General features: G+C 52.7%; 11 protein-coding genes across 11 annotated transcripts; 8 read left to right on the top strand and 3 right to left on the bottom strand.

Moving 5' to 3' along the window:
- Nucleotides 1–486: 486 nt before the first annotated feature.
- On the top strand, nt 487–1848 carry CGCS363_v008632 (uncharacterized protein; the record flags this gene model as incomplete). The annotated part of the gene is made up of 1 exon (XM_036640481.1): nt 487–1848. The coding sequence occupies one exon, from the start codon at nt 487–489 to the stop codon at nt 1846–1848; it is 1362 nt and encodes a 453-aa protein (XP_036494849.1).
- Nucleotides 1849–3199: 1351 nt separating this feature from the next.
- Nucleotides 3200–4694, top strand: SEC14 (SEC14 cytosolic factor; the record flags this gene model as incomplete). Its single annotated transcript, XM_036640480.1, has 3 exons — nt 3200–3405; nt 3504–4015; nt 4084–4694. 3 exons carry the CDS (start codon nt 3200–3202, stop codon nt 4692–4694), a joined length of 1329 nt encoding a protein of 442 aa, XP_036494913.1.
- Nucleotides 4695–5165: 471 nt separating this feature from the next.
- On the bottom strand, nt 5166–5837 carry CGCS363_v008630 (putative magnesium-dependent phosphatase; the record flags this gene model as incomplete). Its single annotated transcript, XM_036640479.1, has 1 exon — nt 5166–5837. One exon carries the CDS (start codon nt 5835–5837, stop codon nt 5166–5168), a length of 672 nt encoding a protein of 223 aa, XP_036494367.1.
- Nucleotides 5838–6584: 747 nt separating this feature from the next.
- On the bottom strand, nt 6585–7900 carry CGCS363_v008629 (Nitroalkane oxidase; the record flags this gene model as incomplete). The annotated part of the gene is made up of 3 exons (XM_036640478.1): nt 6585–6735; nt 6789–7310; nt 7371–7900. The coding sequence occupies 3 exons, from the start codon at nt 7898–7900 to the stop codon at nt 6585–6587; spliced, it is 1203 nt and encodes a 400-aa protein (XP_036494164.1).
- Nucleotides 7901–9812: 1912 nt separating this feature from the next.
- mcpII-2 (Metapyrocatechase 2) lies at nt 9813–11056 on the top strand (the record flags this gene model as incomplete). The annotated part of the gene is made up of 5 exons (XM_036640477.1): nt 9813–10223; nt 10310–10462; nt 10556–10806; nt 10865–10974; nt 11025–11056. 5 exons carry the CDS (start codon nt 9813–9815, stop codon nt 11054–11056), a joined length of 957 nt encoding a protein of 318 aa, XP_036494162.1.
- Nucleotides 11057–12927: 1871 nt separating this feature from the next.
- On the top strand, nt 12928–13882 carry PHO2 (Acid phosphatase; the record flags this gene model as incomplete). The annotated part of the gene is made up of 2 exons (XM_036640476.1): nt 12928–13108; nt 13164–13882. 2 exons carry the CDS (start codon nt 12928–12930, stop codon nt 13880–13882), a joined length of 900 nt encoding a protein of 299 aa, XP_036494159.1.
- A 172-nt stretch (nt 13883–14054) lies between these two features.
- On the bottom strand, nt 14055–15900 carry RGT2 (High-affinity glucose transporter RGT2; the record flags this gene model as incomplete). The annotated part of the gene is made up of 7 exons (XM_036640475.1): nt 14055–14192; nt 14247–14485; nt 14543–15148; nt 15199–15343; nt 15400–15539; nt 15605–15840; nt 15896–15900. 7 exons carry the CDS (start codon nt 15898–15900, stop codon nt 14055–14057), a joined length of 1509 nt encoding a protein of 502 aa, XP_036494104.1.
- A 1749-nt stretch (nt 15901–17649) lies between these two features.
- betA-5 (Oxygen-dependent choline dehydrogenase) lies at nt 17650–17919 on the top strand (the record flags this gene model as incomplete). Its single annotated transcript, XM_036640474.1, has 2 exons — nt 17650–17681; nt 17760–17919. 2 exons carry the CDS (start codon nt 17650–17652, stop codon nt 17917–17919), a joined length of 192 nt encoding a protein of 63 aa, XP_036494161.1.
- A 202-nt stretch (nt 17920–18121) lies between these two features.
- On the top strand, nt 18122–19615 carry SDH-3 (L-sorbose 1-dehydrogenase; the record flags this gene model as incomplete). Its single annotated transcript, XM_036640473.1, has 1 exon — nt 18122–19615. The coding sequence occupies one exon, from the start codon at nt 18122–18124 to the stop codon at nt 19613–19615; it is 1494 nt and encodes a 497-aa protein (XP_036494107.1).
- Nucleotides 19616–22042: 2427 nt separating this feature from the next.
- CGCS363_v008623 (RutC family protein) lies at nt 22043–22508 on the top strand (the record flags this gene model as incomplete). The annotated part of the gene is made up of 2 exons (XM_036640472.1): nt 22043–22154; nt 22216–22508. 2 exons carry the CDS (start codon nt 22043–22045, stop codon nt 22506–22508), a joined length of 405 nt encoding a protein of 134 aa, XP_036494156.1.
- A 2208-nt stretch (nt 22509–24716) lies between these two features.
- On the top strand, nt 24717–25487 carry ustYa-7 (Oxidase ustYa; the record flags this gene model as incomplete). The annotated part of the gene is made up of 4 exons (XM_036640471.1): nt 24717–24957; nt 25049–25138; nt 25195–25313; nt 25404–25487. 4 exons carry the CDS (start codon nt 24717–24719, stop codon nt 25485–25487), a joined length of 534 nt encoding a protein of 177 aa, XP_036494155.1.
- Nucleotides 25488–26472: the final 985 nt, after the last annotated feature.

Below are 26472 nucleotides of genomic sequence, written 5' to 3'. Positions count from 1 at the left end.
ACGGACTCTAAGTTTTCATTCCTAGTTTCAAATTTGGCATATCGTGCAGCTGTTTGTATGGCGGTTCTCATGTGTTGTGAGAAAAATGGCATGCAGTTTTGTCTGGTGATGTGCGTTGATTAAGACCTTGGGAAGGCGGCAAAGCCAGGGCTCATTGAAATTATCATTCGGTGCTGGGGCTTTGATTCATTGACGTGTTGAACATAACAGTATTCCTGGTAAAGGCTTGGTGATTCAGCCGTCGCAACTCAAAGAGCCCTCGCAATTGGCGCCAAGAACAAGTAGGGAAACAAACAAATTGGTTCGAGAATTCAAATATTGGCGGTTGCCACTTTCGTCAAGGACATTGAATCTCACTGCGATTTATTTCAATGAAGACAGTCGATTCAAGAGAATCCCCCAAGATCCGCAAGAGACATCCCTCGTACTTGAACCTCCCAGACAACCGTGTTTCTCAATCATAGCGTTGGAGTACAAGCTGTTGACATGTTTGACCCGAACGACGCAGGTGTTGAAGATGCTCAAATAGAAGCAAAAAGTTCGACAAACTTGTTGGGAGACTTACCGCACGAGCTGATTACGGGAATCTTGAGCGCAGCGGACGACGCTACCACCATCAGCCGCCTGGCTCGCACATGTCGCGGCCTAGCACGCATCGCCAACTGCGCTCTCTACCGTACTTCATTCGGAGGTGCAGATCCAATGAAATGGGCCGTGGAGCGTGACCGTTCGGATACTCTGACGCAGATATTGGCGCTTCGGTCAACACCGAAATGGGCCATCACGCCTCGGGACCTGAGCGCACATCTTGTAGAAGCGTTGAGAGCTGGCAGCTTCAGGATTGCCGACACCCTCCTCAAAGCAGGTGCGGAGATCATCTACAGTGCTGGCTCAAGGCCAGAATTACGCAGTGAAGAAGTTGCAATACGGATCAGCGATTCTCACGGGCACCTCGGATCCCTCGCCCTCGCCGCTCGCAGCCGCTACCACCTCGCCTTTTGGTACAGACCCACCAAGCCGTATACGTCGGAAGCTGAGTATTGGAGGTGGAAGAAACGGACGATGATGAAGATCCTGGCGCGAATGAGGATTGATGTTTCACGGAGGCATATGGAATATCCTACACTCTCCTTCGATGGATACCGCAGAGAGCTCGACATCGCGCTCATCGAAGCTGCAAACGCAGATGCCCACTCGATGGAGATGATGGAGTTTCTCCTCGCCGCAGGAGCAAACATCAATGCCGAGATGAACGATCAGTACGTCGGTCAAGTCTGGCGGAACGCTTTGGACGAGGAAGTTCCTAGCTTATTCCGCGCCAAGGTCGAATTTCTCATGGAGCACGGTATCAATACGAACAGAGTGTGGTCTTGGCAGGGGCCTCTGACGCCCGCAGAGTTCTTCCTGAAAAAGCTGCATTGGAGTTGTCTCTTTTCGGCGGACACATCCTTCATCGATCGGGCCCTCTGGATGATGGACTTGTTGGAGGGTCGGAGCTGCTTGGAATGGCCACTTGCTACCTTCGAAGCCTTCAACACATGCGAGATGGCTGCGCGGGGGATAGAGTTGGCTGGACTCGAGATGGGTGCAGGACGTGAGCTGGAGTTGATATTGAATGACACGGAGGAATCTTTGAGGCCGCTAAAGACGGCGTTGAAGCAGCATGTCCGCCGAAAGTTGCTTAAGAAGCCCTTGGTGACTTTGAGGGGGGAAGATGAAGCTTCCGGAATCATTGATGGCCATGCTAGCAGGCTGGATTTTGTTGACAAGGAGAGTCTTCCGGAAGCAATATTGCGGCTGGACGACTTACGCGAGGAATGGCTAGCTGAAAGCTGCTCAGAGATGTGAAAAGTAAGCAAATGTTCGAGCCATTGCGAAGCATGGCTCTGTCATTTGAATGTCGCATGGCCCAGCAGAAGTTGTTTAAATCACATTTCAATCGTTCAACTTTCCCATGCAGTTCTTGAAGCAAGATCAAGACCGTGAAGTAGCTGTATCAACCCCAAACGCAGGCCACGACTCGAGAAGCTCGCACTAGCCTGCCCGAATGAGCCATGTGGATTCCCATTCGCGACACGTCATTGGCGAGGAGGCCATGTGGAAGCAGCCGCAAAGTCGGGATAAAGCCTCCAGGCGCATGAAATACCTCCACATTGCACGCGTGGGATTCATTACTTTTCGAGGGGGGAAACTGGGCGGTGTGTTTGGTTCAACGTGAAGAATCACAGGGAAACCCTGAGGCAGTTTGCACACGCGACTTCAGACTCGCCTGCAGAGTGGTCGACCGGATGTTTGGTTTCTCATAAGCCGTGTGTGCTGTCCATTGCGGGTTGTGTTTGAACAGTGAGGCTCCACAATGACTCGCACGCGATGTTTCCACTACTTGTGTTCCCATTGGCGGGATGATACGCGGAAGGATGCAGTGGCGTCGCGCCGGGCGGGCATGCGCGCTTCACTGCTGCAGGTGAGATTGATGGTTGAGACGAGATGCATGTGGAGGCGTTGTGGTGCAGGACGGGATTATTATATGTATCAAGATCCTGATGGAAGGGAAGGTTGAAGCTATTCCCAAGATTCAGTTCAGGATCGCGGAAAAACAGAATAAAAGTTCGAGGTGGATGAATGTCGGCCGAGTTGTATGACGTAAGGACGCTTTCTCGCCGTCATTGATTGGGCAGCTGCGTCGGGCTGTTCGGGCGAATGACCCCGGACGGCACGGGTGGTGATAAAGGCTGCCGCTGACTGACAGGCGACAGGGGTTCGGTCACAAGGAACCCAGTCATCTCCTCGCGACTTCAACGGGAACGGCATAGCGGGATCCATGGATCTCTCTCCCACGCCGATTACACATCAAATTTCCACACCTGCACCTGCACCTGCACCTGCGCTTCACTGCAAGAGGGAGGGAATGGGACCCAACAAGATCCCGTCCGTCCCGCCAACGCCCGCCTGCCCGCCCACCATGTCAAAGTCCGCAGTCCGCTTCAAGGCCGCCGCCGCCCCCGATCTTTTCCAGAGCGACCTCGCACACCTTGCGCTGCTTGCTGACGCCGGCTGACGGAGGAAATACGACCTTTTGTTTCCCCAAAGAGAAACCTGCCTATCGCACACCGCCGACACAGATCCGACATCACATCTCGATAAAGGACAAACCAAAAAAAAAAGAGCACGATAAAACCACACACACCAAAAAAAAAATATGGCCGATACCGCGACTTCCGACCCCGCCTCCAAGGTGAAATCCCACGCCTCGACTGTCGTCGCCGAACACGGCTACCCGCGCGGCCATCTGGGGCACCTCAACGAGCACGAAGAGGCGCAGCTCGTCGCCTTCAAGAAGCTGGTCGAGGAGAAGGGGCTGTACAAGCCAGGCCCGCCTGCGTCCCACGACGACCAAACACTTCTGTGAGCCGCTTTACACACGTTTTTCCCTCTCTCGATTTTTCTCTCTGCGCCGGATGTCCCGGGACATACCAAAGCTGACTGGTTTCCCCCTCCAATAGGCGATACCTCAGAGCCCGCAGCTGGGTCCCCGCAGACGCCCTCACGCAGTTCAAGGACACGGAGGAGTGGCGCGCCGGCAGCGACATCGACACCCTCTACCACACCATCGAGCTCGACGCCTACGAGCAGAGCCGCCGCCTGTACCCGCAATGGACCGGCCGCCGCGACCGCCGCGGCATCCCGCTGTACCTCTTTGAGATCAAGCACCTCGACACCAAGGCCATCGCCGCCTACGAGAAGTCCGGCAAGGAGACCTTCAGCAAGGCCAAGTGGGACGGCAAGACCCCGCAGGGCCTGCTGCGCCTGTTTGCGCTGTACGAGAACCTCACCCGCTTCAACCAGCCCTTCTCGACGCAGCTGCAGGACCGCGACTTCAACGACACCCCCATCACCCTGAGCACAAACATTGTCGACATCTCGGGCGTCAGCCTGAAGCAGTTCTGGAACCTCAAGAGCCACATGCAGGCCGCCAGCCAGATTGCGACGGCGCACTACCCCGAGACTCTTGACCGTGAGTTTTCACCCTCTTGCTTTTCCCTTAAACCCTCGTGCGCGCGCGCAGTCATTGACGTCACGCAGGCATCTTCATCATCGGCGCGCCCGTCTTCTTCTCCACCGTCTGGGGCTGGGTCAAGCGCTGGTTCGACCCCATCACCGTCTCCAAGATCTTCATCCTCAGCCCACACGAGGTCCTCCCGACGCTCGAGCAGTTCGTCGAGCCGCGCAACATCCCCAAGAAGTACGGCGGCCAGCTCGAGTTCTCCTGGGGCGACCAGCCCACCGTCGACCCCGCGTGGGAGGGCGTCGTGCGCTGGGAGAACGGCCACAAGGCCTTCACGGGCCGCCCCGCCGTCTGGCGCGAGACGGCCGACGGCGCCCGCGTCGAGTGCTTCGGCATCGGCTGCGTCAACGGCAAGGAGCAGGAGGAGCTCATTGCCTCGGTGCCGCGCACGTGGCCGCCGGCCAAGACGAACGGTGTCGCGGTGGAGACGACCACGACCTTGCCGGTTGATGAGAAGGACGGCGCCGTGACGGAGGGCACCCAGACCGAGCCTGTCAAGATTGCCGAGCCCGAGGCCGCGACGACGAATGGCGAGGACGAGCTGTCGAAGCTGTCCATCTCCGAGACCAAGGAGATTATGGAGAAGCACACCAACGGCAGCACGACGGCGCCCGTGGGCCTGGCATAGACGAATTCCGAGTAGAATATAGAAAAGAGGGGGATGCATATGCGGCAGAGGGCGAATGATTTTGGGTGTGGTTTGGGAAACGGTTTTTATCATATATATACCCCCGAGGGTTCGATGGTCCTATTAATTTACATCTGGCTTTGGTCAGTCGTCGGACGACGGAGCAACAACATGGGCTGGAGTTTTAGTTCTGAAATACCAAAAACATTGTTTGATTTCATCTCTAGAAGTGCATGGTATCAAGAAAGACGTCGCGTCATCTCATCTAAAGCCAGAGGAACCCTGAGATCAGATCTTGGTGTGGTCGTATCGTCCCGTCCCGTCATACGTCTGGCAAACCCTCCCCGCGTCCGTGGAACTGGGATGCCCGAAACCTTACCGCCCCCAACGCCTCTATGTACTGTTTATCCTCGCCAATTTAATCTCTATCACTCTCGCCGCCACTCGTTCATGATGCATGAAGACCGATGCTTAACCCGTATACCCCCTCCTCTTCCTCCACTCCGCCACGCCCTTCTCAATCTCCGCCCAACTCGTCCCGTCCCTGACCAAATGCATCGTCACCCCCAAGCTCTCCGTATCCCGATTCCTGCTCTCGTCATCGAAAAACAGCATCTCCGTAAACGGGATCCCCGTCTTGCGGAAAATCGCCTCAAAGTGCCGGATCTTACTACTCGGATAAATCTCCAAACCCCCGTCGAAAAACTCCAGCGCCTTCCTTGCCTTCTCCTTCTTCCCGCTCCCGCCCTCCTCCGCGCTCGGCGGCGGCACGTGCAGCAGCTTCAGCATATCCCGCGCCAGCTCCGGCGCGCTGGTCCTCGACGCCACCGCGAGCTTCACGCCCGCCAGCGGCAGGGTGTACAGGATGCGCGGGACGTCCTGGTAGAAGGCGAAGGACTCGCCGTGGCGGTCCGTCGCGGCGGAGTGCGCGGCGTTGGCCTTGAGCGGGCCCGAGACGTGGGTGTCGACCCAGAAGGGCCAGAGGGTGTAGTCGAGGTCGAAGACGATGAGCTTGGGCAGCGGCAGGTCGTCGGTGAGGATGCGCGGGAGGGAGAGCGAGGCGGTGGTCGAGGTGGAGGGCGTGCCGTTGCCGAGGGTGGATGTGCTGCCTCCTTGCGGGGTTTTGGAGAGCTTTTTAGGCATTGTGTGGAGGGAGCGCCCTCGGTGGGACGTCTTGTTTGTGGGAAGATGCGAGGTGCGTTGGATTGGCGTGGGTGATGTCGTGGACGCAGAATGAGAGTCGGGGTTATCGTCGTTATCGAGGCTGGGTGGGTTGTAGATGCTGACGGGAATTATTGTTTGGAGGGGCAGAGCGATAAATTGCGGCGGGCGGTTTTTTTCGTCACTGCCCGGGGCAGCTAGCGCATTGGCTCCAACGGCGGGGTCCTGCGGGATTACAGCGGTGATTTGACCCCCGGGCCGCGCATCGAAAACTCTCGGCGGGCAGGCCGCACGGGAAGCAAACGAAACAACTAGATCAGACGAAGAACTTGGCGGAATGAACCCCGGGACAAAATATCATTTCGAGACCATTGGCACAGAGACAGTATGAACATTTACAAAGGGAATGGACGGCAAAAGGCAAAAGATATCGACGTTGGCCTGATTCGAACAGACGCTCCCGAAGGAACAAGATTTCTAGTCTTGCGCATTAGACCACTCTGCCACAACGCCAGATGGGTGTCCACTGAAAGGCGGACTTGCTAAGGAGATTGAATTGGTAGACTATGGAGCGCAGTGCTCTCATTCCATCATCATCAGAGACAAATTCAAGATATTGACCCTGTTCGATGCCCAATTCCCGACAAGATCACGCCCGTAAACTCTTCCTTTGGGTGTGAATCCCTGGCACTCACACCTTGTGGTATCCCAAGTCCGACCGAGTGCCTCTTAGAGGTCGCCAAATGGATCGTAGTCGTCCGCCAACATCGCCTTCTGCACAACCCTCCTTCTGACGCCCTGGTTGCCGCCGTCAAAGACGGGCAACACGGCCGCCTCTTGCACAAGCCTGGCAAATGCATACTCGTCCGACCAAGACGCTCTGCATTCTCATTAGCACTTCCATTGAAAGAGACGTCCACAGGACAAACTCACATCCCAATGACCCTCATCGCCTCCGCAACGCCCTCAACCGCCACCTCGGACCCGTAGATCTTCGCCTGCGAGCACAGCTCCACCGCGTCCTTTTCGCCATTATCCACCGCGTGCGCAGCTTTCCAACTAATCAGCCGCGCCGTGTCAATCTTCGTCTTCAGCGAGACCAACAGGTCCGCCGCAGACTGCCTCTCGAGTACCTTGACGCTCCCGCCCTGATCGTTCTCCTTGGCAAAGCGCAACGCGGACCGGAACGCCGTGCGCATGATGCCGGCGCCCATGGCTCCGACCATCGCCCCCGTCGCCGCGAACGCCATCTCGACAATCCGCACCGCTTCAGCGCCCTTCGCGACCACGTACTTCTCCGGCACGCGCAGGTCAGTGAAGGCGACGTGCGGGCCGCAGTGCGCCGTAAACCCCGGTGTCTCGATGTACTTCACCACCCGGAACGCACCCTCGTCGTTCTCGTCTAATACGGCGCGCGGGATCGCAAGCAGCATCGCCGAACTCACCAGATCGCCGCTATCACCATCGCCGTCCCGGCAGAAAACAGTCTGCACATCCGCCCCGCGCCCATCTCACCCCGTGCAATTCCCCGCCCAGATCTTCTCGCCATTGACAACCCACCCATCACCCCGGCGCCGCGCCACCGTCTGCGCGCCCCTACCTCCCTTCTCGAAGAAGTTCGCCGTGCCGCCGGGCTCAGACCACTGAAACGCTGCCAACGGGGCCCCCTCGGCCGCCAGGAACGGCGCCACGAGCTCCTTTTTCAGGGACTCATCGGCGGACGAGAAGATCAGCGGCATGAGCCCCAAACTGTCCGTCAGGAGATTGAGTGCGATGCCGGGCTCCACGGCGAAGAGCTCCTCCGTGACGAGCGCCGACTCAAGGAGCGTGCCGCCCGTGCCGCCGAGGTGCGGGGGCACGAGGGACTTGATCACGCCGGCGCGGACGGCGGTCTCGAAGAGGGGTTTGGTGGAGAGGAAGCGGGTGACGCCGTCGTTGGGGAGTTTGGTGTAGGAGGCGTAGGCGTTGTGGAGGAGTTGGGAGGCGAAGGCTGCCGCGTTGGTGCGGGCTGTGCGCTGTGAGTCGGAAAGGGTGAAGTCGATCATTGTGTGTTGGGTTGGCGATGGTTGTCGCGATTCAATTGAGGAAAATGGCTGGAGGTGAGCTGTGCTAGGTTATGTAGGTGGACTGCGATCTTGGGCTGACCACCATCGCTAACCTCCTGGCCGATCGCATTGCTGTATAGCTTTGGATCAACCATGGGGTTGTCTGCCAGTCAGCGTTGATTTCTCACTGTCGTGAATCCTGCGATGGTGCGTGTTTCCTCGAAGGAGGCATTCGTACCGTTAAGCTGTCATCCCAAAAGCCATTTCTCGAACTTGGCAATGTGCTGTCTTTCGATGATCTAGGTACTTTGCATGAAGGTGGTCAGCAAACGGGAGCTGCGACCCAATTGGAGGAGCAGAGATTCTGCTTGTCGACCAAAGACCCTCACTAGGACATGCAGAGACTCCATAGTTGAGCTGACGGCATTGCCTCTTGGCCTTCAGAAAAAGAATACGTCTGACTTGAATCGATGGAAACCTGTCCTAGTTCCCCGCATCGAAGGAGTTAGACTGGAGTGCTTGTAATTGTGGCTTTCATCAAACACAGCTGTCCGCGGAGCCACTTTGCAGCTTACAACTTTGTTTTCTGGGCTACTCCAGCAAGACCTGGGGAGATTCAGAAACGCGGGGCTGGGGTAGTCTTCCGTGTGTCCCGGCCCCAGCGGATTCGACCGGCACTGTGCCGAAACGGGCAAGTGGAGATGATGTTGTGCGAGTGCGATGATCATGCTGGAGGTACTGACAAATGCTTGGGGTAGGGTGTACCAGAACACAGCGCGATATGGATAGATTTCTCGGCAGATTACCCCGTGGCAATTTTGCATGTTCGGCGGTGTTCTCGTGCCGCGGCCCGGGACCGGCCCCACCTCCGCCCCGTTAATCCGGAGATGGAGGGCGGTATTGTAAGAACGCCGGGCACGATACATCTACTCTAAAAAAGCCATTTCCAATATGCACCGAGCCAGGAATTGGTTTAAGGGGGCCTTTCACAGTATTGAAGAGCCAGGCGACTTGTTTTATGCTTCTTTAGCTACGTTCCAACTGCCTCCTCGGCAGACGGTCATTCCATCTCCATCCACGCGCTTGTAAACCCGTAAATCCGTAAAACCACCATCACATCGAAATGTTTAAGAAGCCGATCCCAAGCAGCCACAGGCCAAACCTTGTGTGTCGCATCTCACATCGGAGGCTACTTTTTGATCCCGAAGCTATGGCCACACATATGACAGCTCCCAAGCTGTGGATGAGATGAGGAAGCTCTGATACACACGGTGTCCTCGCCCGGGAACAATGGCCGGCAATTCCACTCGCGCAAACTTACAAACATCTCCTGACGCTGTTTGTCACAGCCGATGGGAGAGCTTGCAGCTGCCGCAAATTCAAACAAATAATACCTTCCTCGGCGTGTTCGGGAACCCGGGCAACGACGCGACTTCCTCGACCAAATGTCCGTCCCCGACGCCACGCTCCCATCAGCCCCCCAGCGGTCTGAGTTTCTCGGCACGGCGCCATCTGAAGTTACCCGGCCACAGCAACCACCACCACAAACGCCACTTGATCCATGAAAAGAAAAACAAGGGGTCTTGGGTTGGTTCCCGCGGCGCCGGACTCTTCTAGTGCCACTGCGCAAGTACCGAGCGCTGCGTGACGTCCGATGGACTGTGGTGGGGTAGTGCGGGGGAATTAAACTGGCTGATGTCCTCCCACCCCTTTCCCTCCACATGCCCCCCGTTCTCCAACGGCATTTGCGACGCAGTGTAGAAGGACGGATGATATAAGAAGACCCTGAAGCTTTCGAAGACTTCTAGTGTTCATTGACCCGGTCGCGATTTCCGCCTCTTAACCGTAACCTATCCTTCCTTCATCACCACATCGCATAACACGAAGACGAGAAGTACACAACCCGCCCACCATGTCCCGCAAGATCCAACTCGTGCGCATCGCCCACGTCTACTACAAGCACAAAAACATCGACGCCGCGCGCGCCTTCTACGACGACTTCGGCTTCTACGAGACGGCGCGCGTCGGCAAGCGCACGTACTACCGCGGCTACGGCACCGAGCCGCTGGTGCTCTGCGCGGAGGAGGCGGATGAGGACGAGTTCGGGGGTCCGGCGTTCGTCGTCGAGTCGCTCGACGACCTCGAGCACGCCGCCAAGACGCTGCCCGGCGCGAGCGAGATCTACGAGCTGGGCGAGGTGCAGGGCGGCGGCAAGTGCGTAACGTTCAAGGACCCCGTGGACGGGTGGCCTTTCCATTTGGTGTATGGGCAGACTGCGGTGGAGAGGAGGGATCCTGGGTTTCCGAATTTGAAGTTCAACTTTGTGAGTTTTTTGAGTGATACCTTAATGTGGGAGAGAACGGGGAATGAGAGGGGGAAAGTGTTTGCTAACGCGGTTGGGGTTGGTAGCCGACGGAGAAGCATCGCGAGGTCAACCACAAGCAGCGCTTCACGAAGCGGCCCGCGCCGGTGCACAAGCTGGGCCATTTTGGCGTGTGCCTGACCAACTTTGACAAGGCGTACGAGTTCTACACGAGCAACTTCAACTTCTACCCCAGCGAGGTAAGAAACCATCTTCATCTTTGCTTCAGACTTCTGAAGACCGACGAGGAAAAGGCGGGCCGTGAACACCCAGACTGACTGAATCTGTGGCAGCTCGTACACGCGCCCGACAACAAGGACAAGAAGGTCACCGTCTTCTTCCGCCTCGGCCGCGGCAAGGAGTACGTCGACCACCACTGCTTCTTCTTCTTCGAGGGTCCCAAGTTCCACGTGCACCACTCGTCGTTCGAGACGCACGACTTTGACGCGCAGGTGCTGGGCCACGACTGGCTGCGGCACCAGGGGTACAAGAACTGCTGGGGCGTGGGGAGGCACATCATGGGCAGCCAGATCTTTGACTACTGGTGAGTTTGTGTTGGACAGAGCAGAGGCTGAGAAAGTTGGGACTGATGAGAGAGACAGGTTTGACCCATCCGGCTTCATCATGGAGCACTACGTCGACGGCGACTTGCTCGACGACACGGAGGAGACGCATCATAACCCGGCATCACCGGATAACCTGCACGTCTGGGGTAAGTGTGTGTTGTTGATAGTATGGGAGTTGTTACTGACCTTTTGCCAGGACCGGAGGTGCCGTCTGACTTTTTGCAATGAGTTACTTGCATGATGTTAGATTCTGGATTTGGTGTTAGCAAGTGTGTGGGATGGGCAATCTGCTAAGAAGATGAAAGCAAATGCGTAGCTGACGAGAAAGATGAATAGCCATAGTGAATAATTGCAACACGTGCACATGGCCAACCTGATGTTGCAACCCGAATTAATTCACATGTTGAAGATGGCCCGGTCCTTGTCCTTGCCTGTCCTTCCAAATTCGTGCAGTGACATCGCCCAACTCGGAGCAAGGCGCATGCTCCCCTTACCTCCGAGCCGAGGACAACATTTAGAGACGTTCCATCTGTTTTCCCGAAAAAGAAGGCGCTGAACGATGAACCATAGACTGCTGCTTCGAATTGACGATTATTTTTGCTCTGAGCTGTGTGGTTATCCCCGGCACCCTGCGGTGTTGGCGTCCTCCTCGACATATCCCACCCAATACTACGCGGTGACTATCACCAGCTGGGCGAATCAGCTCTCCAATTGACGTCACTGAAAGTGGCACATGAGACGGGCCTCAGTATGGCTGGTGTGGCTTTGCCCTTTTGCCATCTGCCATTAAAGGAAGAAGCACAGGCCAGGAGTCGGGCTGGGAGGCCTTCAATTCGGGGATGCCGCGGTTTCAAGAGTTGACGATTGCTGGTCGCGAGCTGTGCAGAGCGGAGACTCGGGCTCAGCTTTTGTCTAAGTCGGATCACGGCAGCTGTTGTTGAATCATGTGCGAAGTCGAGAAAAGAATAATCAATGATTCTATCTGTAATCAATGTCAAGATAAAGTGCGCGACTTAATGAACGGCAAAGATACCCGAACAGAAAAACAGCTTACTTGCCTGTCTAGCTGTCAGCTCATCAATCGCAATTAATATCCAAGATCGAGAAACCTTGTTACTTGCTGACCACGCAGCACGCTAGACTTTGCCATATTTTCCCCATATCTTTCACGAGTCAATCACGATGCAGAATACAACCGCATGTTCAGAAACGGCCAACCCCCAAGAAACTATTAAACCCGCTGGCTACCGTTGGCATGAAGAGTCCCGCCATCATCCCTGCGCGCAGCGAACGGGAAGCGGCCCTGACCCCGGTCCCTCCCGTCCACGGTCGCATCCTCCATCGGCACTGCCTCCCCCTTGCGGCATCGGTGGCCGTTGATTTAATATCGACATGTTGAAATATCGAGAAGGTCATCTCCAACGACTCCAACAGGCCAAGACCCACGTGAGCAGAGCTCCGGCGAATGGCGTGCTTCCCCCGGGGTGTCAAACAGGAAGCTCGTAGTGTAGCTCTCAGCTGTGTCCAGTTATTAGTTCGGTTCGTTCGGTCGCGCTTTGGGGTTGGGCTTTTTGAGGGGGCGGACAAGGTTTCGTGGATTCAGGGGCGCCGCCGCGAACGCATCCTTCATTGGGTGCCGCTTCTGCATCCCGCATATTGCCCAAGCCAATGCAGAATACGCTAATCTTCTCTTTGCGTATACAGCATACGGGGCCAAGCTCAATGATCGCCGTATTCCCTTCTACCGCTTGCAGATGCGTCATGCACCTGGGCGGTTGGGCACTTGACAGATGATTGACAAGGGCGGATGAGGAGGGATCACCGGTGGGCGTAGCTGTGGGCGAATGGCACGTGTCAGGCGTGGTTCGTGGAGAAGCTTCTTCTACCAAGGATCTTAATCAACCGGGGTGCCGGCCTCCATGGCCGTTCCAACTTGCCGTAGTCCGTTTACTTAAACTCGGCCGATCGCCGGCGACGTTTTGTCTCTTGTTTCTACTCACGCCTCCAAGCCAAACGCCCTCGGCCTCTCACACACTCTCTCAAACCCCTCCCTCCCCCCGAGCCGCCACTCTGCCCGCCTCATCATCCCCGTCATCACGATGCGCGCCGCCACCACCTTCGCGCTGCTTGCGCAGGCCCTCGCTGTCCAGAGCATCCGCATCGTCCAGTCCAACGATGACGGCTGGGCTGAGCTGTACGCTCGCTCCTTCAACCAGGCCCTGAAGTCCTCCGGCCACAATGTTCTCCTCTCCGCCCCGGCCGAGAACAAGTCCGGCTCCGGTACGCCCTCCTCCGTGACCCTCACATGAACCCCCCCAACTAACCCCAACCCCAGGCTCAAGCGACGCCGAGCCCGACCCGCGCACCGCCGCCTGCCAGTACGACAGCTGCCCCGCCAACAGCGGCCCCGTCGGCGTCAACGAGACGCAGACCGACCTGCGCTGGGTCAACTCCTTCCCCGTGACCTCGATGCGCTACGGCATTGACCAGTTCGCCGGCGAGGTCTTCAACGGCGCGGCCCCCGAGCTCGCCGTCTCGGGTCCCAACGTCGGCTCCAACCTGTGGCTGTCCGTGCTCGTCTCCGGCACCGTCGGCACCGCCGTGTTCGCCTCCAACGAGCGCAACATCCCCGCCATCGCCTTCTCCGGCGCCTCCACCGGCACCCTCGCCTGGAACACCTCCCCCGTGCCGGCCCGCAGCGCCGTCTACGGCGAGCTCGCGAAGCGCCTCGTCGACAAGATCGTCAGCGGCGGCGCGCCGTACCTCCCCGAGAAGGTCTGGCTGAATGTCAACTTCCCCGCTGTTACCGATACTTCGTGCAACAACGCGGACGACTTCAAGTGGGTGCTGAGCCGCATCAACCCCGTTACTCTGAACCCGGATGTCGGTACCTGTGGTAGCAGTGATAGGTTGCCGTGGGAGAACACGGTTGTGGGCACCGCAGGATGCTACATCTCCATCAGTGTTGGTGACTCGGACAAGTCTACTGCGCCTAAGGAGAAGCAGCAGCCTGTTCTGGACAGACTTGGAAGCTTCCTGTCATGCCTGCCGTAGGGTGTGAACGAGAGGGACGATGGTGAACATGAGATGTAATGTGAGAGTAATTTATGAGATATGAAATCAAATACATGAGAGCACCTTTAAATGGCCAGAGGATGCCTAATTGCAATCCTCCTTTTGTGACATCGCAATGCGTTTGCCAAATCCAATATCCCGAAACCCCTCATTACTCTTTGCATGGCATCTTTTCCTCGACGGTAGGAACCTTGTCCGACTCTGCCTCAACAGCTTGAATAGTTCGAAGCTGTCTCTGCCACTCTCTTGACCGCCACGCAGGGACTCTCTCCTCAAACAGCTTATCAATCTGTTAAAGTCAGTAACAAGACCAATGAGCCAGGCCTGAAGATATGGGCCTTACCTCCGACCTTGAAAGCCCCGCAAGCTCCGGAACGCAGGTGTAGGCCCACACAAGGGACAGCACGGTCATACCGAACCAGATGTAGGAGACCTTGACCCCCAGGTTTCCAGCAGTCTCGTCAACCATGTACGGCGTGACGAAGCCAACGAGCCATGTGATGATCCAGTATGCCGTCAGAACGATGGACGATTGGTAGTTTCTCGCGCGGTCTGAAAATGGCTCTGCCATTAGTAGCCAACCTACACATACTGTCAGCCGCTTTGAAATAGCACAGTGAGTGGTGCGGGTCTACTAACCCCCGATCCCCCAAGTCGGCGCATAAGATGCGATGAAGAACACCGCGCCAACAGCCAGCATCGTCTTATCCGCCTTGCTGTCCGGGGCAGCGCTGTGAATGATGGCGGTCAGTAGTTGGGCGAGACCCATGAGAATACCGCCCCCGATCAGGGATCTTCGTCTTCCCAGACGCTCGATGAGATACATGGACGGCGCCGTGAAAACGCAGTTGGTAATGGCGAGAATGAGTGATATCAAATACGAATTATCAACGCCTGCGGCCGCAAAGAAGGTCGTTCCGTAGCCAAACCAGAAGGTGATGCCGGTCGATATCGTGAAGAAAGACATGGCCACGCCGATGAGGGTGCGTCTCAGGTCCGTATCTTGGAAGCACTCAGCAAATCGCGCGCTTCCGTTGACGTGCTGATCTGCGACGTGAGTTTCAATATCAAGTATAGCCTCGTCGACTTCCGGTGAGTTCGTGTCTGCGTTGCGAAGGATGGCGAGGGCGCGCCGCGCTTCGGCGATCTTGTTCTTCCTGGCTAGGAGTAGCGGTGACTCGGGACAAAACATCACGCCGACGAACACGGTCAACGCCAAGACCAGCTGGAACGCGATCGTGATGCCTGTTTTCGCATCAGAGGCTGTGTATTGCTTCGGGCTCGGGATGACTCACGCCAGCTTCGAGAGTCGGCATACTTTGAGGTACCAAGGCTGATCGCGCAGGCCAGGACGTTTCCTGTGGTGAGGAACTGCGAGTAGCGCGCCATCAGCTGGCCTCTATTTATCGGAGTCGAGCATTCCATAAGGTAGGCCGGGACCTGATGCACGTCGTTCAGTGGCTCAATATAAACATGGAAGGGTGAAGGGGCCAGACCGTAACGGAGATGAGACCGAGGGCGACACCAAGCAATACGCGGCCCACGATGAATACCGCCGGAGCAAGCCCTGCAGTCTGAAGAGCCACGCCAACGGCGTAAGTGCAAGATGCCGCGTACAAGTTGCCTCTACGACCGACTGCATACATCAGCAACCTCCTGGCAACATGCACTGCCGACGAAACGGAGTTGATGAGCACTTACTCCTACTTGTGAGCAGCGGAACAAGTTGACAGCCCACAAGAGCTCCGACGACAAACAACGTAGAGAAAGTGCTGCGGGTGTAAGGCGTCAAGTACATGGCTCCTGTATTGCCGTCTCTGATGCCGTAGATTTTGGTGGAGTCTTGGGAGCCGAGCACGCCATTGAGGTATCCGGAATCATAGCCGATGATGGTTGCTGACACGTTGAGCTCAGAAATGTTGATGTCAATAAGGGGACTGGAGCTTACCGGATGAGAAAACGATCCCATACACGAGGCTCTGTCTAGCGGACAACATTTTGCACAAAACAGAGACAAGTCTGAGAATCTCTAAAGGTCGTGTATTCGTATGATGCTGTTGCACCTAGTGCAGGCAGCATGCTTTAGTAAATTCCAGGCATTGGTGTCTTATCTGAGTTCAAGTCTCTGAATGGCCTGTGGCTTTGAGAGCCGTTTTTGGTCAGAGTATGGATTGGGTAAAGTCAGGTTTGGGTGTTGTCCAGAGATAGGAATTTGTATTCCGCTTCGAGGCGACGTACGAGTATTGCCGCTTATCTCTTCGGCGCAGGGATGTGGGCTGTCCAGGATTCAAGACCCCCAGCCCAGCATGTCAAACCCCGGGTTTGCAATAGCGATAGCATATATCTTTCGAAGTTGGATTCTATTACTTCAACAATTCGCGCGGTCTTGTTTATTGATAAGTTTTGCTATCTGAGCGGATATCCCCACTAGTTATCGAGGCCGGTAATAGGCATAGCCAATAACAGGAACAACAATGACGAAAACGACAACACCAACGAAAAGGACAAGGAAAACGGAAGCAAAGACGACGAGGACAACTACGGCGAGGATAACGACGACGACGACGACGACGATGGGGATAAGGAGAGGGAGAGGAATACGGACGAAGGGGGGGTAATAATATCATTGACATGCGCAGAAATCATAGACCTGATGTAACATAGGCAGTTCTCCGCTTGGTTAGCTGGAAGTATTTGCCTGAACAGCAAGATTCTTATTGATAGCTTGCCAAGGCCGGGTTGCTCATGTAACAGCTTCCCGCAGCTACAGGTTTATTGGTTCTCGGTGCGGTCTTGCCAGCATGAAGCAAGAACACCTTGGTGGTACGGAGAACCAATCGCCTCGTATAGATTGTTAAAGAGGTTTCGAGACGAAATGATTAATGGCCTGACCAATGCCCCGAATCACTTATCACATGTTCTCAAATCCTCGATTGGCTGAAGAAAGCCAAGGGGCTCGCCTAGACGCACGAGTGGGGTGACAGCGGGAGGTGCATGCCTAGCCCGCAGGTCTTCCCGGCTCACAGAGGCGATCTCAGGAGCGGGAGGATCACCACATAGCTCTGCTCGAGCACTGTTCTTTGGCAGGGAGATGATCATCGACAACATGGATCGACATAGCCCCTCTCATGATCTCGCAAGCTCTCGTCTCACACTTGAGGTTCCCGAGCTTTGTACACTTGCTTCGCGTTGCATGAGCGTTGTCTACATGCTCGTAGAGACGTTTGGACAATATACATGTATCGACTCTTTCACAGATCGTAAGTAATAGGGGATGGATTGGCCAGATGACATCTGCCGCGGTCTTCAGTTGGTATATCGACGACTTCCGAAGCGATGGGAGCACATGGAGACCAGATTATTCGATCGACTCCCTCCTTGCCTCTCCAGCTTATGGCTGACTGCGCCGAGCCGCTGCATGCTGAGCGCGCTGACGACGATCTCGGGAGCACTTATCCGCAGCCTCCAACGTCGTTGTTACACTGCGTCGAAATTCACATCCGTTCAATCTTTGGCTTTCATTTTTACCCCTCACACGACCGTCTGATTTACTTGGCGAGCAACACAACACGTATAAAAGTGGCAAAGAATTACAGCCCTGCCGAGCCCATTCTCTATGCTGCTGACAGAGACACTCGAGTGATCAGCTATCGCCTGTACTGTTTCTTGGCGTCCTGTTCGCTCCTATCGAAATCGTTGTGCTCTGGAATTCAGAGGCAAGTAGAAGCAGAGATACATAGACAAGGATGCTCGAAGAGTTTGACTTTATCATTTGCGGGTAAGATGCCTCTACCGTCCGCCGGCGCGGGGCCATGGGCGCAGCTGCAGAACGGATGGCGCTGACTTGAAGTCACAGAGGCGGCACCGCCGGCCCTGTCGTCGCCGCTCGTCTGGCGGAAGACCCGAGCATCAAAGTCCTCCTGCTTGAGGCAGGCAAGGATAGTAAAGACATGGATAACATGCACATGCCCGCCGCGTATGTACTCGAGCCATCATCTCTTAAAGACGATCACTGACCACGTCTACGTCGTCACCCAGCTGGACTACCCTCCACAAAGGCGATACGGATTGGAATCTCAGGACGCCCGCTCAATCAGGCCTTGAAGGCAGAGAGATCCATTTACCCCGCGGGAAATTCTTGGGCGGTAGTAGCGGCTGCAATGGGACAATTTGTGTGAGAGGCGTCGAGCAAGACTACGATGACTGGAACTTTCCGCAATGGAGCGGCAAGGGGATGTTCAGAGCGATGAAAAAGGCATGTTTCTTGAAATCCCTTTCTATCAGTTTCTTCTCACTCCATCGTCAATAAACAACGACCTGACGCTCAAGGCTATCTCGAAACAGGCAGAAACATTCCATCCTAAGGATTGGTTCCCTCACGACGAAAAGGCACATGGATGGGACGGGCCCCTACACATTGAGCCTGGAAAGACGAATCCATTCACTGATAAAGTCATTGAATCCTACAAGTCCTTTGGGTTGCCGTACATACCCGACATGTTCAGCTCTGGCGTGGCGGCTAACGGTTGTGGCCATGCCGTGAGGACCCAATACAAGGGAACCCGATCGACCGCGGCGGATTTCATCACCAAGGACCAAGAGAAACCAAACATTACCATCAGGCTTCACGCAACTGTCGACAAGGTAGCAGTTGAAGATGGCGAGGCAAAGTACGTAGAGTACGTCGGAGACGGCGGCCAAAGACACAGCGCCAAAGCGAAGAAGGAAATTGTCCTGTCTGCCGGCACCTACGGGACCCCAACCATCCTCTTACGCTCTGGTATTGGGCCCAAATCGCATCTTACCGAGATGGGAGTTCCCGTCGTCAAGGACCTGCCGGGCGTCGGAGAAAATCTGCAGGACCATCAGCTCATCTTTGTCTACTATGAACTAAACGAGCCCGATCTCACTGACGACGCAAGGGTCAGCCACGATCTAAATGCCTTCGAGAATGGGTACAAGGAGTGGACCGATACGAGGGATGGCTGGCTGGCCAGCTTTCCCTTCGGCGGGTTCGCCTTCGCCCGCCTCAATGACCGTCTCGAGGCGGACAGCGAGGAGTGGCGCAACTTTCCGCGGCAGCCAGGCCGTGACCCCATGGACCTGACCGAGACCCAGCCTAACCTTGAGTTCTTCCACACCATCTGCTACGGCGGCCCTCCCGAGTACACGGACTTTCCCAAGGCCGGCGAGTGGGCTTTCGCTATGTGTTGCTTCCTGTGCGGTCTCAAAGGACGCGGCGAGGTCCGATTGCGGAGCAGGGACCCCGGTGATAACCCCTATGTTAACCCCAGATACCTCGAAGACAGGCGAGACCTGCTAATGATGGCCGAGGGCGTCAAATTTCTTAACGAGATCATCATGAATGGGGCCGGCACCAAGGACATCGTCAAAGGCGGCTGGCCAGCGGGCACCGAGCACCATCTCAACAAGACCAACGAGGACTGGCAGTCGCACGTGCAGAAGTATGCCTCGACGTCGTACCATCCGGGCGGCACCTGCAAGCTAGGCCAGGTAGATGACCCTATGGCTGTATTGGACGGAGACGCACAAGTCTACGGTGTCAGGAACCTGCGTGTCGCCGACTGTAGCCTCATGCCGACGCTTAACAGCGGCCACACGCAGATGCCGGCGTACGGGATCGGGGAGCTTGTTGCCGAGTTCATTCAGAAGAAACATGGACTTAAAAGCAGGTCGAAGCAGGATGTTTGATTGGTTCTGGAATTCAGAAGCGGCGAGCAGCACTGGGCTTCGTGGATGGACTCGTATCTTATGCGAGCAACCTGGTGGATAAGGGGTTGGCTGTGTATTGCTAGATTGGTAAGGTCAAAGGTGGTGGAAATAAGCTATGGCCGATTTCTACCCCAGATGTGAAAGGCTCGCATAGTAGGCCGAAACATCAGAATTGATCCTCACGCTTTTGAACAGTGAGAAAGACAGACAATCGTGTCGTTGCCATGTCGCATTCCACAACATAACATGCTTTATACGGCCACTACTCATACAGTATACTTCAAAAGAGAAGTCCCTGTAGCCCAAAACTTTCTCTGTCCTTTTCGAAGCATATATCCGTGCATTGTCTTTTACCGAAAGGTTTGACGGCAATAATGTCGGAGGACAGTCTACATCGGATGTTAAGTAGATACTCAGCGGATGTCTTAGGAAGGCTTACAGTAGGTTGTGACTAATTCTTCTTAGCAACATCCGTTGCGGGAGCAGCGGTCAATGATTTCGCAACGGTATTCTGGGTTGTTGTGGCAGTTATCACAGCCAGTAAATTGGCGATCGACGAGTTTGTTCTCATTGATTCCGACCGCGGCTGCCATTGCGCTGGCTGCGGCAACAAGAAGCATAAAAAGTCTCATTTTGGTTGAAATTTGAATGATTCATACGTATTGCAATAATCTTTCAATGACTGATGATGGGTAACGAAACTCGCAATGAATCTCGCGAATGAGGCTGTCTATTCATACTTGATCTCATAATCGACAGCGCGGACTTTCAGCCATTTCAACGAGGGGCACTACCTTGTTACCATGAGCCAAGACCTTAGTTGATATTCCCAAAGTTTGTGTTATGAGCCGGAGAGAGAAATGAGTTTAAACTTGCCTATTCTATGTTGAACAGGAAGTTTTGTAACTGATATGGTGGAGCACATGGAGAACACGATGCTCAGCATCATCTTATCAGATCATCTTTCTCTTGGCACGGATCGTCTAGGTTTGTGGACGGAAACTTTCTCCCGAGTCATTCTCCATCCAGGGCACTTTTTCTCACAGGGCGCAAATATTTGATGGAAGTTTTCCCAAACAATCACCTGCAGATCCCGTCGCATTTGCCATATATCCTTCCCGCGGTGTACAAGAAGTCGGGCTGCATAGGGAAAGAAACTCAGCAAGCAATCCAATACCATATCAATCTCCCGACTACTTTTCTTCCTTTCTCCATGTATACCCCTCAATTCAGTTTGAATTCCTTGTGCAGATTTCCAAAAGTAGCCATACTAAACCCCTTCACCCATAATTGTCCGGATATCCTGTAACACACTTGGCTCACAAGATCTCATCTATGCCGTCAAATGTTTCTGCACAAGCAGGCATCTTAGCCAATTGACCCAAGTCTCCTTATGCTTCTTAATGTCTCTGCGGCCCTTGATGTTGTCGCCTATGCACCATCCTCGCGTCTCTGCAGTCTCTACCGCTCCGAGAAAAGAATGCAGTAGCGTACGCAAAGTCCTCACGACTCTGACTTGAATAAACCAAACTGGCAGATTTCGGTGTACCACCTGATTGTCAACATCTCATCTTCACTTTCGTTGTTGCACTTCATCATCATTGTTGCATAGTAGCGAAAAGAAACTTGGCTTGGGTTGGCATTCCAACATCATCACCAGGTCTTGATACCGGATGTAATCCAAATTTGGAGAAGTCAGCACACCTATCTTCAACCTAGCTATGTATGCCCTCGAAATGTTGTTGATCTTTTCATATCTTCCCCTAAAGAATACTTCAATGTAAGCTTTCAATACCAGGCTCGCACTTTCAAGTTGCATTGCACCGGGAGACCTCACCGAAAGTAACCTTGATTTCGTCCGATAAGAGACTGCAATTGCCAGTCAAGCTTACGTCGCAGATTGACTCAGGAGTTGATGCTCGCCACAACATTGGCTAGCTGGAATATGTATTCCGCCTCGGGTTCGCTTTGAATCCGCTGATACTAGCTGATATCGCAAGACCCACTAGCAGCCATGTCATCGATAGAGGCCGGTATCTACAGCGTATAGCAGGATGACAAGTAACCGTCTATTCTCTTTTCATGGTCGAATGGAAGTTGAATTCCGTATTCTCGTAGATAAGAACAGAGCGATAATTATATTGCTTGAGTTTATGAAGTCGAGTGACGTAAACCGAATGCAGTAGCCGCGATGAGCGGATGATGGCAATCGACTCCATCGGAAGCTCGAGTGGAAAATATATTCCGTCTGAAGTCCCTAGCGTGGGCTTACATTTGTATACTTCTCTATTCAGCCCACCTCGAATGACTCTCGATTTCAAGCGCTCTTCAAGCGCTCTTGAAAATTCCAATTGACTCTATCACCCAAATACAATCCTCCGATTTCTCCGGACTAATTCTGCAAGAATGTCGCACCTGAATTTCTTCGCATATGAGGGGCAGGGCGTCGAGAAACAGCAAAAGTTCTCGTATAGCCAAGCAGTGCGAGTTGGTGACCGCATCGAGTGCGCAGGACAAGGTCGGTCTTCCGTGAAAACCTTACACTTTGTCGACTTCTCTGACTGGATACGGGATCGCAGGGGGCTGGGATCCGATAACTGGAGAGTTTGAAAAGGAGATCAACGCACAGATTGACCTTGCTTTCGAAAACGTGGAACGTTGCCTCAAGGATGCTGGCGGAAAAGGGTGGTCGCAGGTCTACCGAGTCAATTCGTACCATGTACCTATCAATAACGAGGCACTGGCTGCCATGGTACGAAACTTCCGGAAATGGATGCCAGATCACCAACCCCTTTGGACCTGCGTTGGTGTGCCAAGGCTGGGAGAAGACGATATGCGGGTGGAGATAGAAGTCGTGGCACACACTGGATAAGCTCAATGGCGTGAAACAATTCAGAGGCCCCTGCATCCGTATTCCATATCATAGTCTGCTAGGAGTCGCCTAAAATAGTTTTTTGATGACAATTTATTGCGCAAAATACATGTTATTATCAATCAAATCGTCAGATTGCCGCCACGTTTTGCAAGAACTCCGGGCCCACGCGATCGAGCTGTTGCATGGTTTCCAGGTGGACGCAGTGTTGACCACGGATGGCCCATGTTGTCAGATGGCAATCTAACGAGATCACTGAAGTTGCTTTCGAAAGATTATGTTGTCCACGGGTGTTGCTGTGTTGCGTCAGTAGTCGCAAAATCCTCTGGCCTTCGGAAAGGCAAACCACGTCAGAAGTTCATCATAGACATCATGATGATGATGACGATGCATAATTGTCAGTCAGGAAACAAGCCAGTCAATTGCACTCACATCTCTACAAAGGAATATCATTAGCTATGGTGCTTTTCATGGTTTGCTGATCACTCACGGTGCCTGCCGAGCTGTTATATCAGAATGCGAACAAGGGTCAGCTGACGTTGCGGATTCAGTGTCTGGATATTAGTTGCAAGTTCAATTCGTAACCTTTCGTAACGGCACTCGTGTACACGGCCATAGGAAGCTTGAGTGCAACGAGCTCCCGTGGGCACCGACTGGGAGGAATGGTAACTTTAGGGCATCATGCGGGGGCTTTTTCGTGGTGGAAAGCTGCTTGAGAGGTCAAGTCGTAGGTATTATTATTTGTGGTACTGCATGATGGCCCACGGTTGTTTATTGGCTTGAGATCAATGTAAAGCGCAGGTTTGAAGTTCATATATAGGAGACAGTCAATTTATGGAAAAAGAAATATAGAGTATATTTTCAAGACTTCAGGCATGTAACATTGACGGACCAGGCCCAGTATGGTACAGGTACACGCCGAAGTCGAATATCTTCAACCCGCTCTATATCGCTGCATAACTCCACGTTCTCAGGAATCGACGAAACTGTCAATCTGTTAGCTAACATGCTCCACATGTAAGATGGGAAAGAAAATGAGACGTACGGATACTCTTTATTTGCAGTTGTTACCGGTTCTGCAGAAGCCGCAGCAACGCTGACCATCGATTTTGCTAATGCAGCATTGGCGAGCAATCAGCTCGCCGGTCTCAGATAGCGGGTCCACGCCAAGAGGGCCGGCGGCGGCAACGGCAGCAAAGGCAGCGACGAGGAGGACCTTGAAGTTCATGGTGATGGTTTTCTGGTGGTGTTGGGTTTAAAGATAGTGATGTTTGTTGTTGTACAATGAGTGATTGAGATGGATGAGTAGCACAAAAGATCTTCGAGGCATGCAACGTACGCTCCTTATATATACCTGAGGCGCCTAGTTCAGTCTCGTAGAATCGTGGCTGTAAGTTCCAAACTGGGGTAAAGTCTCTACGCAAATGACCATCGCTGTCGCTAGAAGTCTCGATGTATCCTTGGTCTGTGTTTGAGTTAATTAGGGGGTATTTCGTCTTACTGGGCCTAAACGATCCCGTCGGGTTCTAGTCATTCAGCCGACGGGATGTACGGGGTTGCCGACTACGTCGTTCCCTAGAGCTTAGAGTCTGTAACAATCAAAAAATCGCCGTGCATGTCTGCGGAGCCCCGCAGGTGTCTCAGACCCCAGGCCACCTCTAAAGGCAGCGGTTTTATTGATAGAACCTGCGCCACTTAAGCTGTGTCTATGTTTTTGTTATTGGATGTTGATGTGTAGTTGCCGTCTGCTCTTTGAGTAGAGCTGTAAGGCTTCTCTTTTGCAGCCTGGTCGAGTGCAGAATGATGAGCTTCATTTTCATCGGGCTGATGAACGTGCTGCGGATGGGACATGAACTATGCGAGTGAAGTCTGTCAAACTCGCATTAGGATGGTTCATCTGACTTTCCGGTTACCGCCAACTCGGAAAGACGGCACTCGCAATATGACGATTGCGAGTCAAGAGATTGAAAGCGGGCTGATTCTGAGGCGGATGTTGTCGATCAGTCAGTGCCATGCTGGAGCCTCCCTGCAAACCTAAAAATGTCAGCGGACATAATCGGGATGCGCGGCATCCAGATGAACGCCCTTTACTCGCCGATTATTGAACATCTGGAGCTTTCTGTTGCGGCTTGATCCATAAAAGTGCGATTCTCGCTATTGGGAACCATTCACGGCCAGGCACAGTGCTGGTGAGAAGAAGCTGCCGCAATGGACTCCGAGACATACCGTGAAAAGGGCAGGTTGCTCACGTGGTCCGACGATGATTCCAATAGCGAGGACCACACGCGCGGGACAGGCCGACGATCTTGGGCGCCAATTACCATCATAGCACTTTCATGTTCAAACCTTTTCCTCGTCGCTTTATGCGCGTGCCTCGCACTGCGAGGGGTCGGTCAACCAACACCACACACCGGCCCGGACTCAGGGCCCTCGTGGCTTCCACCACAAAGTAAAGAATCTTCCTCTTATCCCTTTTGATGTTTCCCAGAAAGGAGAGGGAACAACACCAAGGGAATTTACTAACGCGAGATGTGATACAGTACCGATGAAAAAGACGCTCATTTCCGAACCTATATATGGAGGCCCGGTTACGAATGAGAGCGAGAAAGCTTGGGATGATTTGATGCCACGTATGTTCTCCAGAACCAGCAAGTTTCCAACGCCACGAGTTGACAAGTTATGCCAGTTGGCCGTGGGTTTGTCGTTATCAAAAACGAGACCGCGCTCCCGGAGGTGCCTAAGTTCAATGCGACCATGGGCGAGTATAAGGGAGTGATATCGGTCTTCCACCAGCTGCATTGCGTGGTAAGTAAACAACATTCCATATATCCTTAGGACTTGAATGGAAAGACCCGCGTTTCTTCAAAGATTATGAGAGATTGACAACTTCAACAGTGGGCAACTCGGGAGGCCTTCTTTAAGTTGCTGCGGGAGGGCAATTCGACCGAGATCGACCTCAGACACCTAAGTCACTGTTAGGACTTCGTCAGGCAAGCTATTCAATGTCGCGCTGACACCACTATAGAGTGGTAGGTATTAGAAGAGCTTAGGGGAAGTCTGGGATAGGGCTACTAATAGGCTTCAAGCTATCCATAGATATCTATAGGTATATACCTATATAGTCTATAAGTATAAAGGGGTACCTAAGTAAATACTAAATAAGTATAAGTAATAAGTAAAGTTTTCTTATTTAAGTATTAAGTATATAAATAAAATAAAAACTATAATTTAAGTTCTAAGTAATAATCTATTTTATAAATATAATATACTAAAAGAAATTTAGAGAGGAACTAAAGTTTAAATTAAAATATTAAAACTATATAAGAAATAAATTATATTATTATAGTATATTATTAATTTTTAATAATAAGAAATTATTATAATTTATTTCCTCTATAATTTTTTAACTATTTAATTATTTTCTTATTTTTTAATTACTTTTCTAACTTAATAATAATAAAGAGTTTTTATAAATTTATAAACTTTATTATAATATTTATAAACTAAATAATAATATCTAAGAAGTTTAATTTAGTTTATTTATAAAGTTTAAAACTTAACTAAATAGTTTAGTAAGTTTTATATCTAAAAACTCTAATTTTATTAAGTTTTAAATATTATTATTATTATTTAAAATATTAATAATATCTTAAGTATACTTAATAATAAGTTTATAAATAATAGAGTAAGTCTTCTTATTAGATGAAGTACTAACTAAAGTACTCTTACTAGATTTATCTACTGTGAACCCTCTTATAGGGTAGGCTATAAAACTTTCTTAATATAAATAATAGAGTAAGAATCCTTAATATTAAGAACTTTATATTAAAATATTTAATAAATTAATATATTTTAGTTTTTATTTAGTTTATAGAGTATAAAGTTTTCTAAAATAAAAAGTTCTAAATAAGAAAATAAAAACTAATCTTAATACTTATTATAAATTATAAGAAAGAGTTAAGGC

The sequence above is a fragment of the Colletotrichum siamense genome (assembly GCF_013390195.1).
Source record: "Colletotrichum siamense strain Cg363 chromosome Unknown KSG_Cg363_contig05, whole genome shotgun sequence".
In the NCBI taxonomy this organism is placed as follows: Eukaryota; Fungi; Ascomycota; class Sordariomycetes; order Glomerellales; family Glomerellaceae; genus Colletotrichum; species Colletotrichum siamense.
This window is presented reverse-complemented; position numbering and strand designations above follow the sequence as displayed.